This window comes from Typha latifolia, chromosome 5 (genome assembly GCF_019914945.1).
Source record: "Typha latifolia isolate L0001 chromosome 5, TyphaL0001v2, whole genome shotgun sequence".
Classification (NCBI taxonomy): Eukaryota; Viridiplantae; Streptophyta; class Magnoliopsida; order Poales; family Typhaceae; genus Typha; species Typha latifolia.
In genome coordinates, this window is record NC_133090.1 from 9775083 (window position 1) to 9794919 (window position 19837).

A 19837-nucleotide genomic window follows, 5' to 3' on the forward strand; every position below is an offset into this window, starting at 1 on the left:
TTCCTTTATATATTTCTTTTGAGGAGAAGGTGGCAACTTTGCTGCTATTTCCTGGAACTTTCGGTACTGTAGTTATTAATATAATGCTGTAATAATAATGTAATTAATCTCAATAATCACAGAGTGGAGAGTGATTAAGTGAAAAGTTAAAGGAAAGCTTCTTATCCAGATTCTTCCACTAGGTAGGAAAGATTACTATGAATTGTTAGTGTATTTTTTCTTCTTTTTCCATCCCCCCCCTAAATGGCCAAATAAATACAGGAAGTGCCTCGAAGTTTGAAGTAGGAAGTATATAGGTAAATGCTCCTCTACCAATGCTGCCAATCTTAGAATATTATATAGGGAAATTATATTTCAACTCAATTGTATGAAACACAGTTCAATTTAAATAAGCACTTAAGATCCGGATTAGAGTGCAACAGTTAATCTGTTATTGTTAACAGGAAAGTGAAATGATAATTAATTTTGCCTATATATATATATATATATATATTAAGTAACGGTTAAAAAGTATTTTTCATTTGACAGAAGAATACTTTTAGTATATAAATATAATTTTTTATATGAAAAACTGGTCAATAATTGGCACATCAAATACGATGAAAAATATTACAGTTGCACTTTCGTCATATAAATATGATCTTCTACAAACAAATTATGCACGCAAATAGTTAAGTTAAAAAAAATTAACGATGTTTTGTGCAAATGAGCTAAATCAAATAGTGTAAATTGCAATTTTTCCTAGAACGTTCTGTTCCTTTCTTCCTCCCACTCGGACAATACTATTCCTATTTTGGGTGGCTGTGAAATGATTATTTACTGATCTAGTGGTCCATCATAACATTTCCATACCATATTTTGTGCTGATATTTGTGAACCATGTCCACAACGTTTGAATGTTCTAGTATGTGATTTGCTTTGCAGACTAAGGAAGTAGCTGAATTACTAAGGAGTGTTTAGTATAGAAAGTAGAAAAAGAAAGTGTTAACTCTCTATGAAAATCTAGTACTATGTAGCATTTCTTACTTTTTCAAAACCATCTAATTTATGCGATTTTGGCTCATTGCACTTCCACCTTTAAAAGAAGAGAGTAGTATTTTCTGACCTTTTGTATATTTCATGTGATACTTAATTGTCATAATTATTAACTTTCACCGAAACACTTTACTCAAAATTTTTATTTCTTAGAACTATTAATCTTTATCCTCGCCTTCTTATTACGGTTGTGTTGAGGACCATTACTATGATGGTAAAGCTTGCCCTTTACTTCTTAAAGATCTAAGTCTTGAAGTCTTAGAAACAACCTTATGATCTCCACTTCACTTTAGAAGAAAAAATAGGGCGAAAAAAGGAATCCATCAGCTGCTACATACTTCCCTTTCAATCCAGAAGGCAAAATTAACGTTGAGGAATCATTAAGAACAAAGAACAGATGAGAACACACCCATCTCAAAGAGAGGAGATAAACTACAAGACTACTGTGATATATTAATACCACTCATAAGTCATAAAGCCGAAACTAAAAGCTATGGGAGGGATCTAGAACAAAACTTGATCCTCATTCTTGTGGTTTACATACGGTGATCAGTTGAGGAGAGAGAGGCTTTGCCATGAACGTAGGCTTCTCATCTCCTGCCATTATGACAACAATCTTGGGCTCCATGTCCAAAGGAACTATAGCAGGCTCTTCAAGCGAGAGAGGAGACATGGAGGATTCATCCGAGGAGGACTTGCGGTGGAAACAAATCATGAGCACTATGAGTGCGAAGGCAATGAGACCCATCATGGCTGCTAAGCCTCCAAAGAGATATGGGATTGGAGATCTCCAGAGTTGGAACTTCGTTGAAGTAGATAGGTTTCCAGGCCTCATGATCGATCTCTGTGGATTGGATGATGCACTGCTATGGCAAAGTCTTAAGATGTATGGCTATTTATGGATGGAAGGAGGAGGATACAACAACCTCCTGAGGCAACATAGCTTAACGAGTTACTCTAAGAAAAAATGAAGGGAAATTTTCAAATAATACCCTATTTTTTGTTGATTAGCATTCCCTCATATAATTTTTATGTGACATCCTACTGTTACTATAACTAATTTGAAATATGCTTTATTTAACTTGAGAATAATGCTCTTGAAGAAATTTAGGTTTATAATAGTATTCTAGACGTGAGTATTTTAGAAGTAATTAAATAAAAGTTATTTTAGAAGTATTAAATAAAAGAGAAAATAGAAGACAATGGCATTTTTGGTATTTTTAGAATATAATCTTAATATCTCTAACATATTATTCCTATTTGGATACTATTTTTTTTATAGTTAATTTAAGTCAACCCAGTGTGTGAAGAAAGGATGGATTGGATTATAAATAGCTCAAACACAAAGAGTTAATCACAAATAAGTAAAGTACAGCGTGCTATTTGAAAATATTCTAAAAAAAAAAGAAAGATAAACAACTACAACATCTAAAGTGAGTAATATATTAGAGCATTTTGCAACTTTTTAAAAGAGTATCAAAGAAAATCTTGAAGCTGATGGTCTTGAGCATCTTGTTAATGTATATTGTTGCTTTTGTATATATATACATTGATATTACGCTAATTGATGGCATATCTGCTTAAATTAATTGGTATTCTCAGTATATTTTGTACTGTTGTGCACCAAAGATATGATTCCTAATTCTTTTTTGCATATTGACATACAATTTGTCATTGCTATGGTTATTGTTGACGATCTGGCTTATATCAAGAGTTTTAAGTTTCATGTGTCGAGGCATTCGAATACCAAAGCTCTAGAGGATTTGCACTTTGTAGGTGTTCGAATAGCCTCATAGGCATTCAAACACTGTACTACATTCCAGAATAGCTTTCTGGGGTTCGAATGGGTCTATGGGCGTTTGAACGGCCCGCGGGTTTTCTTCAGCATAAGTTAGCTCTATAAATACATAAGTTGGGATTTTAAGATTATGTTGCAAAAGATAAAACATAAGAGAGTTAGCCACTATTTTATTGAGGGAGATTAGAGTTGAGAAAACTCTTCATACTTAGATTTGCATAGTGGATTGAAGATTGCTTCGCCTTATGGATGTAATCATATCGCCGAGTCATGTAAATCTTATCTCTCTCCTTTTAGTCTTTTTATATTTCATGATTATTTGCAATAGGGGCTTTAATACTTGTTTAGAAGTATATGATTGCTATTCCTATATCATTAGCATCATATTTGAGTTTTTCCTAAATTGATTACATTTGTCCATTACTATCCCATTGAAGAGTTTGAGGGTGTTGGGTTTGCTTATGTTACCTTCCACCCATTTGGCTTTTAGCACAACAGACTAGTATCATAGCTTCAAAGTTTTAAACCTATGCTATTAGATTTGAGAATAGTTTTGTAGATTTGGAAAATTAATCTTGGAAAATGCTAGAATCATCCAAATTGAGGAAAATTGTGTCAAATGCAAAATTTGAGGTAGAAAAATTTGATGGCAGAAATAACTTTAAAATGTGCCGATGTGAAGTGATGAACATCTTATTCTAACAAGAATTAGACATTACCTTAGAAGAGAAGTTCGAATAAGTCATAAGCAAAGAATTGGAGAAAATGAACCAACAAGCATATATGTAGCACTATCCGACTTTGTTTAACAAAGGATTAAAAATACTTTATGATGAAGGAGAATTCAACAAAGAACTTATGGGAGAAATTGGAGGATACATTTATAATAAAGAGCATAGAGAATCAACTCTATTTGAAGAAGTTCTTTCAGTTTCAGTACAAGAGTGGAACACCTATGAGTGAGTATTTGAACTTTTTCAACAAACTACTTGCTAATTTATAAGACTTGGAGTGGAGATCTTGGATAAAGACAAAGCACTGGTGAATTCATTGCAAGATACCTACGACTATCCTACAACTATTTTGCTATATAGAATGACTCTATACATTATGACAAAGTTGCAGAGGCACTTATTAACAATGAGTATCGAAAATTGAATAAACAAGCTACTCATAAGTCATCATTGGATGATTTGACTGCGAGGAGTAGATTAGAGAATAAGAAATTTGTGAAGAGAAGTAAATCCTTTTTGAAGTCAAGAAGTGCATCTTTAGATAAAAAATTAATTGCAAAAGACCAATGCTCTTATTATCGAAATAAAGGGCATTGGAAGAAATCTCAAAAGGTAAATATGGCATATTCGGATGGTGAGGATTTAGAGAATGCACTAATAGGCTAGACTCTTGCTTGTGACAAGGATGAGTGGATATTGGATTCCAGGTGCAATACTATATGAGTCCCAACTAAGGTTTTCTACTTTTGATAAAATTTTAGGTGGAGTTGTATTCATGGGTAATGATAGTCCGTGTAGTTGGCACCATCCGCCTAAAGCTTTATGATAGGTCCGTGAAAGAGTTAACATAAGTCCATTACATACCAAAATTGAAAAAGAATCCTATTTCACTTGGTATCTTAGAATCAAAAGGTTTAACTATTACATTGAGAGGTAGAGCATTAAATGTCTCTTTGAAAGCCCTAGTTGTAACGAAGGATATAAGAAGAACAAATCTATAGTTCTTGCATGGTTCTAAGGATATTGGTAGTGTAGACCTAGCTTCAATCAATTTAGTTAATGCGGCTAACACTACTAGATTATGACACATGAGGTTGGGGCATTCGGGAGAGAAAGCATTGTAGATTTATCAAATCAATGATTGCTAAAGGGTGTGAAGAGTATCAAATTGAAATTTTATAAACATTGTGTTATGGGCAAGCAAACAAGGGTCAAGTTTGCACTAGAGTGCATCTAACCAAGAATATTTTAGAGTATATTCATACAAATATTTGAGGACCTACCCGAAAGGCTTCCTTAGGCAAAAAATATTAGTTTGTGACCTTTATGAATGACTATTCTATAATATCTTGAGTATACACTATGCATCACAAGCATAAAGTGTTGAAAATATTTTAGAATTAAAAAAAGATGATTTATAATCAAACTGGCAAGAAGATCAAAAAGCTCATATTGGATAATGGTGGTGAATAACATCGGGTCCTTTTATTAAATTATGCAAATAAGAAGGAATAGAGTGTCATTTCACAATTAGAGAAACACCTCAGTAGAATAGCATGGGTGAGCATCTAAGCCCTACCCTACTAGAGAAGGTATAGTGTATGTTATCTAATGCTAGTTTGGGCAAGGAGTTTAGGCTGAGGCAATGATCTATGCATGACATCTCATCAATCAATTACCTTTATCTACAAACAATAGGAAGAGCCCATTAAAGGTGTTTGGCAAACCCGTTTTAGATTATAATTCTTTATTTATTTTTGGTTGTCCTGCACATATTACTATGTGAGAGAGAGCAAATTGAATCATAGAGCTAATAAGGGCATCTTAGACTTTAGTATTGATGTGAAAGGATTTTGGGTTTGGAGCCTGAAATTGAAGAAGGTGATTGTCAGCATGGATTTTACAATTGATGAATTATATATACTAAAGTAGAGTCAAAAGTCAGATAGCCCGATTGATGATAGTGTTGGAGATCGTTTCCACAGCTAGTGGAGTTTGATATAGATACAAGTCCTTTACATAATATATCTTTAGAGGAGGCAAATGAAGAAAAAGAATCAAATTTGCAAAAGGGTGACACCTCGGAGTCGGAGACAGATAAAAAAGACTCCATAGCAGTTAGAAGGCCACGAAGAGAGATTAGAAGGCTAACACGCTATTCAGATATGCTAGCTTATGCACTTCCAATGGTTGATGAAGGCTTTTCTACTACATTCAAAGGAGCCATAAGGAACACTGAAAATGAAGATTGGAAAGTGGCAATGAATGACGAAATGAAAGCTCTTGATAAGAATAAGACTTGTGACTTAGTACAGCTTCCTAAAGAAAATAGAGCAATTGGATACAAATGGATATATGTCAAGAAGGAAGATCCTCAATCGAAAGGCGATGTTAAATTCAAAGCTAGATTGGTAGCAAAATAATATACACAAAAGAAGAGAATTAATTATAATGAAGTATTTTCCCTAGTAGTGAAACATTCTTCTATTAGCATTTTACTATTTTTGGTAGCTCAATTTAATCTAGAGCTAACTTAGATGGACATAAAGAAAACTTTCTTGCATGGCAATTTGGAGTAGGATATTTACATGTCCCAACAAAAAGGATTTAAAGTTAATGGGAAGGAAGGTTTAGTTTGCAAATTGAAGAAATCCATATATGACATAAAATAGTCTCCAAGTCAATGACATAAATATTTGATCAGTTTATATGGAAGCAAAAGTATAAAAGAAGCCACTATAATTATTCGGTCTATTTTAGAAAACTTCAAAATGTATCTCTTATCTATCTGCTCTTATATGTAGATGATATGTTGATAACATCTACGAGTAAGGTGGAGATTGATAAATTGAAGCTCTAATTACATAAAGAAGTTGAAATAAAGAATTTAGGAAAGCTAAGAAGATACTCAGCATAGAAAGGGGACAGTATGCTTGACACAAGAACAATATTTGAAGAAGGTTTTACAGCAGTTTGGTATTGGTATTGATAATAAGATAAAGTCAATTAGTACAATGTTAACACCTCATTTTAGATTTAGTGTAGCTATGTCATTGAGCATAGTTGCCGAGAGAGATTTTATGTCCAAGATAACATATGTAAATTTGAGGTATTTTGAGATACTTTCATGGTACTTCGAGAGTTGGATTGAAATTTATAAAAGACGATAGACTTAGTCTACATCTTATTGGATATATAAATTTAGGCTATGTTGGTGATTTAGACAAGCACAAAACTATTACTGGATATGTATTTTCATTTGTTTGAGGACTTGTGTTTTGGAGGTTTACTTTGTAGTCGATAGTTGCTCTATCTACTTTAGAGGCCGAGTATATCATAGTGACAGAGGCTATAAAGAAGATTATTTGGTTGATTAGCTTGACAAATGACTTGGGTGTATACCATGAGTAGGTGAAATTATATTATGATAGCCAAAGTATAATTTATTTGACAAAGAACCAAGTTCATCATACTAGGACAAAACTTATTGATGTTTCTTTTTATTTTGTGAGGGAAATGTTGGATGAAAAAGATATTTCCCTTTGTAAACTTGAGACTACAGATAATCCTACAGATACGTTGACGAAAGTGGTGAGAAAGATCAAGTTCCAACATTGTTTGGACTTGATCAATATCACTCATGTTTGACTGTTTTAGATTTGGCATCTTAAGACGCAAATTTGTAAACGATGCATTTTGGGAGGTTTCAGTCAGTTTGCAGTGGTGGATAAAAATTTGGTTGAATTCTTAATATTCTTGCCAAGGTAGAGAATTGTTGAGGTTTGGCTCATATCAAGAGTTTCAAGCTTCATGCATTAGGGCATTCAAAGGGGCCCTGGGAGTATTTGAAAGCCAAAGTCTGAGAGGATTTGCATTTTGTAGGCATTCGAACGCCCTCCTGCATTCTAGATAGCTTTTCGTGGGGGTTCGAATAAGCCCATGGAGGTTCAAATGCCTCGCAGGTTTTCATCAGCATAAGTGAGTCCTCTAAATACATAAGCTGGGATTTTAGGGTTATGTTGAAAGAGAGAAAACACAAAAGAGTTAACCACCATTATATTGAGGGAGATTAGAATTGAGAAAACTCTTTGATACTTAGATTTGCATTGCAGATGGAAGATTGTTCCACCCCATGGATATAGGCATATTACCGAACCACATAAATCTTATTTTTCTCTTTATTTTTTTTATATTTTGTGATTATTTCTAATAGGGTTTTCAATACCTATTTAGAAATATTTGATTGCTATTTCTCTATAATTAGTATCATATTTGAGTTTTTCCCAAATTGATTGCATTTGTCCATTACTATTCCATTGAAGAGTTTAAATGTGTTAGATTTACTTCTGCTACCTTCCATCTATTTGGCTTTAAGCACAACAGTTATTAATTCACAAATAATTATGATAACTTATTCTTTGTAAAGATGACATGCCTCATTCTTATGGGTTGCAGTGAGATGAGGAAGACAATAAAGTATACCTCGTTTACCGATCAAATTCAACTAAAAAATCTATGGGTTTCATGTTGTCAGGATGACTTGGAGAACATTGGAAAGTTGCTTGCAAACTGTGGTTTCATAGTTGGGAGCATATTCTCAAGATATTCTCTGAAGTCAATTAAAACTCCAAGCAATAGTGGCGGCTATGATGGCAAATGCTTCCGTTCAAATGGATGGATGATGCGGGAACAACGTAATTTCCTTCTTTCTTTACCCACTGGCTATGGTGTCGAACGACCCCAACCAAATGAAATTTTTTTTTTTCAATTGTTCGATTAAATAGTAGTAAGTTATGATGAAATTATTTATTACAATTGTTCAACGTAATTTCCTTCGCGTCAGGTGATTGCTTTCAATTGTTCAATTAAATTTGTTTGTTGATTTATTTTTTTCTAATATCTTCCATATCTGGATAAATTGTAGTTATTTGTGATGACGATATTTAAACATGTTAATCCAAATAATTTTCATTCATGAATTTATTCAAAAGAAAAGATTTCTATTACAGTACTACAGAATACAACAAAACAAATTTTCTTTTTCATTTTCTCAGACATAAATCTCAAACTAGTAATGTTTGCCATTAACAAGGATAAAAAAAACACAACTATTCTATTCAAAAAAATTAATCATTCGTATTGCATTAGCACTTGACGTCCTCTCACTTGGCTTGTTCATGTTCAACTAGTGCTAGCCGTCAGGGCAGCAACTGGTTTCTCCAAACTGCAGCTGTTACCATAAGTCTGGGTCTCAATCTTATCATCCAAGGAGTAACAAATATTCTGGAAAGTAGGAAGATTTCTCTCGAATAATGGCACATAGGCATCAACGCTTCCATCTTCTCCGAAAAAAGAAGGCACGACAAATAGCAGCCCTTCCATGGGAAAGTAGGACGGAATGAAATAGAAAGGCTTGCCACCACCGAAGTCCATGAACCGCATTGGAAACCCTAGCCAGCTGTTTACGTCCACGTCCGGATACAAGGCCTCGGCATCCGGATCCGTCAACGGTACTAGATCCTCCTCCTCCACTACTTTGGAGCTCGCAAAGTCTATGAAGGACCTAAAGTAGCGATCATTCAACCTGGTGACTTGGCTATGGATGACCTCAGCCGCGTAATGCAACGGACTATTGATGAGCTCACCAACCTTGCTGCTGCAATATGCCCATAAGACCAAGTTGCCGAAATACTCTTCAGGAACCTCAGGGTCCATCCTGTGGCGGCCGTTCACGGCTATGCGAAGGCGGGTGGTCTCCCCGGCCTCAACGCCGCGAGCCATCGTCACCGTCCTCCACAGGTGAGCCATTAAGCTCTCGAATGTGCTGTACTTGGTATTAGACCTTGAAGAGACCTTGGCTTTCAGCTTGGCGATGAATTCTTTTGTGAAGTGAACCCTGTGAACGACTGTCTCTTCCGTCGGCATGTATCCGGAGAGGAACCTAGTTCCCTTGGGCCTGTACTCCGCCATACGATACTCAAATTCAATTTGAGGCGGGTCTCGGGGTGCGAAGAAACTCGTGCGGTCATGCATTGGGCTTGAGCCGATGTCCACACCTCGACATGCGCTTGCCCACGATGATAAAAAAAAAACATATCTATCATATTCAAAAGAATGAATCATTCTTATTGCATCAGCACTTCTCGTCCTCTCACTTGGCCTGTTCAAGTTCAAATAGTGCCAGCCATCAAGGCAGCAAATGGTTTCTCCAAACTGCAGCTATTACCGTATGTCTCCATCTCTATCTTATCTTCTAAGGAGTAGCAAATGTTTTGAAATGTAGGAAGCTTGCTCTCAAATAAGGGCACATAGGCATCAACGCTTCCATCTTCTCCGAAGAAAGAAGGCACGACAAATAGCAGTCCTTCCATGGGGAAGTAGGACGGAATGAAATAGAAAGGCTTGCCCCCACCGAAGTCCATGAACCGCATCGGAAACCCTAGCCAACTGTTTACGTCCACGTCCGGATACAAGGCCTCGGCATCCCGGATCCGTCAACGGTACTAGATCCTCCTCCTCCACTACTTTGGAGCTCGCAAAGTCTACGAAGGACCTAAAGTAGCGATCATTCAACCCGGTGACCTGGCTATGGATGACCTCGGCCGCGTAATGCAACGGACTATTGACGAGCTCGCCAACCTTGCTGCTGCAATATGCCCATAAGACCAAGTTGCCGAAATACTCTTCGGGAACCTCGGGGTCCATCCCTGTGGCGGCCGTTCACGGCTATGCGAAGACGGGTAGTCTCCCGGCCTCAACGCCGCGAGCCATCGTCACCGTTCTCCACGGGTGAGCCATCAAGCTCTCGAATGTCTTTGTACTTGGTATTAGCCCTTGAAGAGACCTTGGCCTTCAGCTTGGCGATGAATTCTTTTGTGAAGTGAACCCCGTGAATTTGTCTCTTCCGTCGGCTTGTATCCAGGAGAGGAACCTAGTTCCCTTGGGCTGTACTCCGCCATACGATGCTCAAATTCAATTTGAGGCGGGTCTCGCGGTGCAAAGAAACTCGTGCGGTCATGCATTGGGCTGAGCCGATGTCCACACCTCGACATGCGCTTGCCCACGAGACTAGGAAGTGGGTGGTTCCGTAGCCATCGCCAAGCTTGTGGTGGAAGGTGAATCCCACGACGAGTGTTCCGCGGGCAAAACGTGTGAGTTGAACCTGGGCCAACTCCTCCACACCCCATGGGCTTGGGTGTAGGCTGAGCAACGCCGGCGATGGCTCGGATGTCATGACATCGTCGTGGATTGCATCCACCGAGGCCTCCACGAATCTCACTCCCTCGTCATTGAGGATGATGGCAGGATTGCCATCGGCGTCCTCTCCGAGTCTCCCTGCCCACTCTTTGAAGGTGGTGAGGACTTTTGCGAGGCTTCTCTCCCACACGGAGTTGGGAGGGTTGGGTGCACGGAAGGCGCAAATGGCAGCGAAGTGGGCGTCGTCGGTTACCTTGTCGAAGAGGCTCAACTTAACAAGTTCAGGGGTGGTACTGGAATGAGGATCATCAATACCTTCGTAGGCAGGCTTTAGGAGTCTTGAACTCTCTATCTTCACTTCCATCTCTCAACCTGGACGAGCTAGTTCTGGTAACAATTCGGTAAATGATAACTTCTGTGTTCGTTAGAAGGCTATGTAAGCTTGTTGTGTTGGTTGTGATGTTTGCGGGTCGGGTGAGTAAGGACTATATAGTGAGGAATTAAGTGCCCATGTCAAAGTTGGCAGCAGTTGAAACAAGTAAAAAATGCAGGATTGTATTGTAATATATTGACCCATTCAAGCTTTCGGGCGGTCCTTGCAGGCTTCTATTTATATAGTGATACCTCCTCTACGTATTAATTGCTCTCGATTAAACTGGGGTCAATTTTACGGGGCGTCCGTCTGAAACAAGATTACAAGAGTAGATGTTTTTCGTTGAAAAGTTCAAACCCATCAAATAATCTGCAAGTCGTCTCGATCCATTTCAATAATAGTCGATCTGCACTAAGAAAGAAGAAGAAATAATGGTCTGTAATATATTGACCAGTCAATATTTTTTAAACATTTTTTAACTGGTCAGGTCTTGCTTGCCTTATGATTGCTCGTGCTTTTTATAATGTCCTTTTCAATTAATATTAGAAAAGATTACCTCATACTTGAGCAGAGTAACCTGACACGTCTCCCAAACAATTTAATATTCTTCTCTCTATTGTGGGGCTTGTCGCAAAGACACATGTAAACTTTAAATCAATGGCTCGTTAAAGTCTTAATTTGATGGTTAATATATCGTTATCTTTTACATAACATAACAGAATAACAGTCGACTAACCCCATATTGATCACTTGGTTAACTATTAAATTTAACTAACATATATGGGTTAGGAGTTTTGCTATATATACATCAATTAGCTAGCATGTGATGTTATCAATGAATCAAACGGTGGATAAGCCCATTCCTTACGGGTTGGAAGTGAGTAATTATTTTCTCTGCTCGAATGGTTCCTTTGTATGATAAGCTATTCACAAGATGGGAACTACACGTAGGGATGTAAATGAGTCGAGCCTCGAGCGAGACGGCTCCGGCTCGAGCTCGGCTTGAAATTAATTTCGAGCCTTAGAATTGGGTTCGAGGCGCGGCTCGGCTCAACTCGAGCCGAACTCGAGCCTGAAATGAGCCCGAAATGAGCCTATCATTAAATCTCATTCAAGTAAAGCCGGATCGAGCCGAGCCAAGCTAGATTGACCCCAAGCCGAGCCAAAGAAGAAAAAGAAGAAGAAGGAGGAGGAGGAGGACAAGGCACGGCAGCACGGCGGCTTGCCATTGTCGAAGGAGGACAAGGCGGCATCGCTGCGGCTTGCGCAGCTGGCTGAAGAAGAAGAAGAAGAAGGAGGAGGAGGAGGAGGAGAAGGAGGGCGGGGCACCGGGGGTCCGTGGCTGCTTGCCACTACTAAAGGAGGAGGAGGAGGAGGGGCGGGACACCGCGGGTCCATGGCTGCTTGCCGCTACCGAAAAAGAGGAGGAGGGGCGGGGCACTGTGGCGGCTTGCCGCTGCCGAAGAAGAAGAAGAAGAAGGAGAAGGAGGAAGGGTGGGGCACCGAGGGTCCGTGGCTACTTGCCGCTGCCGAAGGAGGAGGAGGAGGGGCGGGGCACTACGGGTCTGTGGCTGTTTGGCACTGCATGGACGTGTCATCATATGTGGCCTCGGTTGTTCTTGCATTAACTGCTAGGGATGGGATTGAGCTAGATGTTGGTAAAAGAAGTTGTACACTGAAGGAGCATGGTTCTTCATTGAATAACAACTCACCTATTAGCCCTCAACCAGCTTGAGCAATGCCAAGCTGACAAATAGAGTGGAATATATTGAACCGTCAGCATCCCTTATTAGTTTCTAAATCTTAGTAGTCCCCTCAATCAGCATGTCAATTATGAAATTGACCTCCTCTCCCTAATTAGCTGTCATACACGTTTCGTGCTATCGAATTGCTTCGTGGACACCACCATTTCCTCTTAAAATGATCTTTCCTACATAATGCCCATGCAAATTTTTGAGCTTCCAAGAGTTCTGTTTTGATTTGGATTTGGCCTTATCTTGTTAACCTATATAAGGATTGGGATGCCCTAATCCTAAGGAGGTCGGTGATTGCTTTTGATAAGGAGTTTTTGAGGTTACAACGTTCTTCTATCAACAAGGTCTGTCTCTTCTACAACGTACCAAACTTTCATTTTAAGGGTCTTCTAGATGAAGGATCAATCTCGAGGGTTATTGAGATTGGAGATCAATCATGGGAAGTGGTGAATCATGAGTTCTAACGAGTAAGACTGAGAGAGACAACGTCGTGGGGATCGACGGGTTATTTTGTAAGTCAGTCTTGTAACTGCTATAAATTTAGTGATTAGTTTTGATCCGAGTTTGGATCCATGGTTTGAGGGGAAGGAGTGGTAGGGAACACTTGAGTAGAAAAACTGGAGAGCTCTCTATGGGGATGATGATTCCTGCTCGATTCAAAATCAAGCTACAGATTTTAATTCATAATGATTAAGGAGCAAAAGTTTGGTTCAAACTGATTAGAGCCTTCGAGCAGATCACGCAAAACAATAACGAAAAATCTAGAAATCTCGTCAAACTTAGTGTTTCCTTTGATGAATCTCCTACTAAGAATCAAGAATATTTTTATCACACTTATAAAAAAGATACTAGATGGTAGTCGACTTGGTTAGAGTACCATCATTTACTCAAGCATTAAAGGAGCTTAAAGAACATTGGACATGTCTAGTTTCTTTAGCGAGTGATCCATGTTGAGTTGAGGACAACAAGGAGCAATCTACTTTCACTAATTGTCCATTGAGGTGGAAAAACTCCGCAAGAGAGGGACTTTAATCGAGGCCATCCGAAATACGGTTACAATAATTATAGGAGAATCTTGTACTTTGTTGGAAGTGAAATAGATTTATCTCAAGAGATTGATTAGATGGGTGATTTATTTTTCTCTTTAATGATCACTAAAGGAGAATTTTTTATATTTGAAAAAATTATGTCTAGATTCTTGGGCATGTTTTCCACACTATTTTGGATTTATTTTTCAAGTTACTTTTTTTTGGTCTTCTAGCTTCAATTCAAATTTGGTTCTCAAACCAAGTAGGATTTGACATTTCTCGATTACTTTAATTTAGATTTAACTTTTCATATCTTCGTTACTTAGAAAGTCTAAATTTTCTATATCTCTAGCAAGATTTTCACAAGTAATAATTAAATAGAATTTCGATTCGATTTTAGTATAATCTACAAGATTTTCTACCCACTTCAGCGAATTGCTCTAGTTCTCCGACCTAAATCTTGACTTCTTTTAGGCAAAGATGGGCATTGCATATATTCAACCCGTGATATCGAGTTACGATACTATGTTAATTTAGTAACTACTTTAAAACCTTAAGCTATAAAGAATAGTAATTTTTATATTCATATTCTAATAGCTCTGAAGTAATTTCTTTCAATTGTTCAATTAAATTAATTTGTTCATTTATTTGTTTCCAGCATCTTCCATATCTGGATAAATTGTAGTTAGTTATGATGAAGATATTTAAACATGTTAATTTCCATTCATGAAATTATTCGAAAGTAATGATTTCTATTACAGAATTACAGAATTGCACAATACAAACAAAACCATTCTTCTTTTCTTGTTATTTGACATCTATGCCTAACTAGAATAGTTTGTCATTAACGATGATAAAAAAAAAACATATCTATCATATTCAAAAGAATGAATCATTCTTATTGCATCAGCACTTCTCGTCCTCTCACTTGGCCTGTTCAAGTTCAAATAGTGCCAGCCATCAAGGCAGCAAATGGTTTCTCCAAACTGCAGCTATTACCGTATGTCTCCATCTCTATCTTATCTTCTAAGGAGTAGCAAATGTTTTGAAATGTAGGAAGCTTGCTCTCAAATAAGGGCACATAGGCATCAACGCTTCCATCTTCTCCGAAGAAAGAAGGCACGACAAATAGCAGTCCTTCCATGGGGAAGTAGGACGGAATGAAATAGAAAGGCTTGCCCCCACCGAAGTCCATGAACCGCATCGGAAACCCTAGCCAACTGTTTACGTCCACGTCGGATACAAGGCCTCGGCATCCCGGATCCGTCAACGGTACTAGATCCTCCTCCTCCACTACTTTGGAGCTCGCAAAGTCTACGAAGGACCTAAAGTAGCGATCATTCAACCCGGTGACTGGCTATGGATGACCTCGCCGCGTAATGCAACGGACTATTGACGAGCTCGCCAACCTTGCTGCTGCAATATGCCCATAAGACCAAGTTGCCGAAATACTCTTCGGGAACCTCGGGGTCCATCCTCGTGGCGGCCGTTCACGGCTATGCGAAGACGGGTAGTCTCCCCGGCCTCAACGCCGCGAGCCATCGTCACCGTTCTCCACAGGTGAGCCATCAAGCTCTCGAATGTGCTGTACTTGGTATTAGCCCTTGAAGAGACCTTGGCCTTCAGCTTGGCGATGAATTCTTTTGTGAAGTGAACCCTGTGAACGACTGTCTCTTCCGTCGGCTTGTATCCGGAGAGGAACCTAGTTCCCTTGGGCCTGTACTCCGCCATACGATGCTCAAATTCAATTTGAGGCGGGTCTCGCGGTGCGAAGAAACTCGTGCGGTCATGCATTGGGCCTGAGCCGATGTCCACACCTCGACATGCGCTTGCCCACGAGACTAGGAAGTGGGTGGTTCCGTAGCCATCGCCAAGCTTGTGGTGGAAGGTGAATCCCACGACGAGTGTTCCCGCAGCAAAACGTGTGAGTTGAACCTGGGCCAACTCCTCCACACCCCATGGGCTTGGGTGTAGGCTGAGCAACGCCGGCGATGGCTCGGATGTCATGACATCGTCGTGGATTGCATCCACCGAGGCCTCCACGAATCTCACTCCCTCGTCATTGAGGATGATGGCAGGATTGCCATCGGCGTCCTCTCCGAGTCTCCCTGCCCACTCTTTGAAGGTGGTGAGGACTTTTGCGAGGCTTCTCTCCCACACGGAGTTGGGAGGGTTGGGTGCACGGAAGGCGCAAATGGCAGCGAAGTGGGCGTCGTCGGTTACCTTGTCGAAGAGGCTCAACTTAACAAGTTCAGGGGTGGTACTGGAATGAGGATCATCAATACCTTCGTAGGCAGGCTTTAGGAGTCTTGAACTCTCTATCTTCACTTCCATCTCTCAACCTGGACGAGCTAGTTCTGGTAACAATTCGGTAAATGATAACTTCTGTGTTCGTTAGAAGGCTATGTAAGCTTGTTGTGTTGGTTGTGATGTTTGCGGGTCGGGTGAGTAAGGACTATATAGTGAGGAATTAAGTGCCCATGTCAAAGTTGGCAGCAGTTGAAACAAGTAAAAAATGCAGGATTGTATTGTAATATATTGACCCATTCAAGCTTTCGGGCGGTCCTTGCAGGCTTCTATTTATATAGTGATACCTCCTCTACGTATTAATTGCTCTCGATTAAACTGGGGTCAATTTTACGGGGCGTCCGTCTGAAACAAGATTACAAGAGTAGATGTTTTTCGTTGAAAAGTTCAAACCCATCAAATAATCTGCAAGTCGTCTCGATCCATTTCAATAATAGTCGATCTGCACTAAGAAAGAAGAAGAAATAATGGTCTGTAATATATTGACCAGTCAATATTTTTTTAAACATTTTTAACTGGTCAGGTCTTGCTTGCCTTATGATTGCTCGTGCTTTTTATAATGTCCTTTTCAATTAATATTAGAAAAGATTACCTCATACTTGAGCAGAGTAACCTGACACGTCTCCCAAACAATTTAATATTCTTCTCTCTATTGTGGGGCTTGTCGCAAAGACACATGTAAACTTTAAATCAATGGCTCGTTAAAGTCTTAATTTGATGGTTAATATATCGTTATCTTTTACATAACATAACAGAATAACAGTCGACTAACCCCATATTGATCACTTGGTTAACTATTAAATTTAACTAACATATATGGGTTAGGAGTTTTGCTATATATACATCAATTAGCTAGCATGTGATGTTATCAATGAATCAAACGGTGGATAAGCCCATTCCTTACGGGTTGGAAGTGAGTAATTATTTTCTCTGCTCGAATGGTTCCTTTGTATGATAAGCTATTCACAAGATGGGAACTACACGTAGGGATGTAAATGAGTCGAGCCTGAGCGAGACGGCTCCGGCTCAGGCTCGGCTTGAAATTAATTTCGAGCCTTAGAATTGGGTTCAGGCGCGGCTCAGCTCAACTCGAGCCGAACTCGAGCCTGAAATGAGCCTGAAATGAGCCTATCATTAAATCTCATTCAAGTAAAGCCGGATCGAGCCGAGCCAAGCTAGATTGACCCCAAGCCGAGCCAAAGAAGAAAAAGAAGAAGAAGGAGGAGGAGGAGGACAAGGCACGGCAGCACGGCGGCTTGCCATTGTCGAAGGAGGACAAGGCGGCATCGCTGCGGCTTGCAGCTGCTGAAGAAGAAGAAGAAGAAGGAGGAGGAGGAGGAGAAGGAGGGGGCGGGGCACCGGGGGTCCGTGGCTGCTTGCCACTACTAAAGGAGGAGGAGGAGGAGGGGCGGGACACCGCGGGTCCATGGCTGCTTGCCGCTACCGAAAAAGAGGAGGAGGGGCGGGGCACTGTGGCGGCTTGCCGCTGCCGAAGAAGAAGAAGAAGAAGGAGAAGGAGGAAGGGTGGGGCACCGAGGGTCCGTGGCTACTTGCCGCTGCCGAAGGAGGAGGAGGAGGGGCGGGGCACTACGGGTCTGTGGCTGTTTGGCACTGCATGGACGTGTCATCATATGTGGCCTCGGTTGTTCTTGCATTAACTGCTAGGGATGGGATTGAGCTAGATGTTGGTAAAAGAAGTTGTACACTGAAGGAGCATGGTTCTTCATTGAATAACAACTCACCTATTAGCCCTCAACCAGCTTGAGCAATGCCAAGCTGACAAATAGAGTGGAATATATTGAACCGTCAGCATCCCTTATTAGTTTCTAAATCTTAGTAGTCCCATCAATCAGCATGTCAATTACGAAATTGACCTCCTCTCCCTAATTAGCTGTCATACACGTTTCGTGCTATCGAATTGCTTCGTGGACACCACCATTTCCTCTTAAAATGATCTTTCCTACATAATGCCCATGCAAATTTTTGAGCTTCCAAGAGTTCTGTTTTGATTTGGATTTGGCCTTATCTTGTTAACCTATATAAGGATTGGGATGCCCTAATCCTAAGGAGGTCGGTGATTGCTTTTGATAAGGAGTTTTTGAGGTTACAACGTTCTTCTATCAACAAGGTCTGTCTCTTCTACAACGTACCAAACTTTCATTTTAAGGGTCTTCTAGATGAAGGATCAATCTCGAGGGTTATTGAGATTGGAGATCAATCATGGGAAGTGGTGAATCATGAGTTCTAACGAGTAAGGCGAGAGAGACAACGTCGTGGGGATCGACGGGTTATTTTGTAAGTCGAGTCTTGTAACTGCTATAAATTTAGTGATTAGTTTTGATCCGAGTTTGGATCCATGGTTTGAGGGGAAGGAGTGGTAGGGAACACTTGAGTAGAAAAACTGGAGAGCTCTCTATGGGGATGATGATTCTGCTCGATTCAAAATCAAGCTCAGATTTTAATTCATAATGATTAAGGAGCAAAAGTTTGGTTCAAACTGATTAGAGCCTTCGAGCAGATCACGCAAAACAATAACGAAAAATCTAGAAATCTCGTCAAACTTAGTGTTTCCTTTGATGAATCTCCTACTAAGAATCAAGAATATTTTTATCACACTTATAAAAAAGATACTAGATGGTAGTCGACTTGGTTAGAGTACCATCATTTACTGAAGCATTAAAGGAGCTTAAAGAACATTGGACATGTCTAGTTTCTTTAGCGAGTGATCCATGTTGAGTTGAGGACAACAAGGAGCAATCTACTTTCACTAATTGTCCATTGAGGTGGAAAAACTCCGCAAGAGAGGGACTTTAATCGAGGCCATCCGAAATACAGTTACAATAATTATAGGAGAATCTTGTACTTTGTTGGAAGTGAAATAGATTTATCTCAAGAGATTGATTAGATGGGTGATTTATTTTTCTCTTTAATGATCACTAAAGGAGAATTTTTTATATTTGAAAAATTATGTCTAGATTCTTGGGCATGTTTTCCACACTATTTTGGATTTATTTTTCAAGTTACTTTTTTTGGTCTTCTAGCTTCAATTCAAATTTGGTTCTCAAACCAAGTAGGATTTGACATTTCTCGATTACTTTAATTTAGATTTAACTTTTCATATCTTCGTTACTTAGAAAGTCTAAATTTTCTATATCTCTAGCAAGATTTTCACAAGTAATAATTAAATAGAATTTCGATTCGATTTTAGTATAATCTACAAGATTTTCTACCCACTTCAGCGAATTGCTCTAGTTCTCCGACCTAAATCTTGACTTCTTTTAGGCAAAGATGGGCATTGCATATATTCAACCCGTGATATCGAGTTATGATACTATGTTAATTTAGTAACTACTTTAAAACCTTAAGCTATAAAGAATAGTAATTTTTATATTCATATTCTAATAGCTCTGAAGTAATTTCTTTCAATTGTTCAATTAAATTAATTTGTTCATTTATTTGTTTCCAGCATCTTCCATATCTGGATAAATTGTAGTTAGTTATGATGAAGATATTTAAACATGTTAATTTCCATTCATGAAATTATTCGAAAGTAATGATTTCTATTACAGAATTACAGAATTGCACAATACAAACAAAACCATTCTTCTTTT

General features: G+C 39.2%; 4 protein-coding genes across 4 annotated transcripts; all 4 read right to left on the minus strand.

Annotated features, from left to right (window-relative positions):
- Positions 1-8748: 8748 nt before the first annotated feature.
- On the minus strand, positions 8749-9537 carry LOC140789104 (agmatine coumaroyltransferase-2-like). Its single transcript, XM_073138712.1, has one exon. The coding sequence runs from the start codon at positions 9535-9537 to the stop codon at positions 8749-8751; it is 789 nt and encodes a 262-aa protein (XP_072994813.1).
- A 200-nt stretch (positions 9538-9737) lies between these two features.
- Positions 9738-10272, minus strand: LOC140789105 (agmatine coumaroyltransferase-2-like). The gene is made up of 2 exons (XM_073138713.1): positions 10023-10272; positions 9738-9931 (listed from the first exon to the last, which is right to left on the minus strand). Exons 1-2 carry the CDS (start codon positions 10270-10272, stop codon positions 9738-9740), a joined length of 444 nt encoding a protein of 147 aa, XP_072994814.1.
- Positions 10273-10498: 226 nt separating this feature from the next.
- LOC140789106 (agmatine hydroxycinnamoyltransferase 1-like) lies at positions 10499-11128 on the minus strand. Its single transcript, XM_073138714.1, has one exon. It carries the CDS (start codon positions 11126-11128, stop codon positions 10499-10501), a length of 630 nt encoding a protein of 209 aa, XP_072994815.1.
- Positions 11129-14862: 3734 nt separating this feature from the next.
- LOC140789107 (agmatine coumaroyltransferase-2-like) lies at positions 14863-16253 on the minus strand. The gene is made up of 2 exons (XM_073138715.1): positions 15329-16253; positions 14863-15233 (listed from the first exon to the last, which is right to left on the minus strand). The coding sequence occupies exons 1-2, from the start codon at positions 16251-16253 to the stop codon at positions 14863-14865; spliced, it is 1296 nt and encodes a 431-aa protein (XP_072994816.1).
- Between the last annotated feature and the right edge of the window lie 3584 nt (positions 16254-19837).

What these genes read in the sequence shown, in the direction of transcription:
- LOC140789105 (XM_073138713.1), bottom strand. Translation starts at nt 10,272, where the DNA reads ATGGACCCCGAGGTTCCCGAAGAGTATTTCGGCAACTTGGTCTTATGG. An exon ending in CCTTGTATCCGGACGTGGAC is followed by an intron (nt 9,932 to 10,022) that starts GTAAACAGTTGG and finishes TCCCCATGGAAG; the next exon opens with GACTGCTATTTGTCGTGCCT.
- LOC140789104 (XM_073138712.1), bottom strand. Translation starts at nt 9,537, where the DNA reads ATGGCGGAGTACAGGCCCAAGGGAACTAGGTTCCTCTCCGGATACATG.
- LOC140789107 (XM_073138715.1), bottom strand. Translation starts at nt 16,253, where the DNA reads ATGGAAGTGAAGATAGAGAGTTCAAGACTCCTAAAGCCTGCCTACGAA. An exon ending in GGGCATATTGCAGCAGCAAG is followed by an intron (nt 15,234 to 15,328) that starts GTTGGCGAGCTC and finishes GGTCCTTCGTAG; the next exon opens with ACTTTGCGAGCTCCAAAGTA.
- LOC140789106 (XM_073138714.1), bottom strand. Translation starts at nt 11,128, where the DNA reads ATGGAAGTGAAGATAGAGAGTTCAAGACTCCTAAAGCCTGCCTACGAA.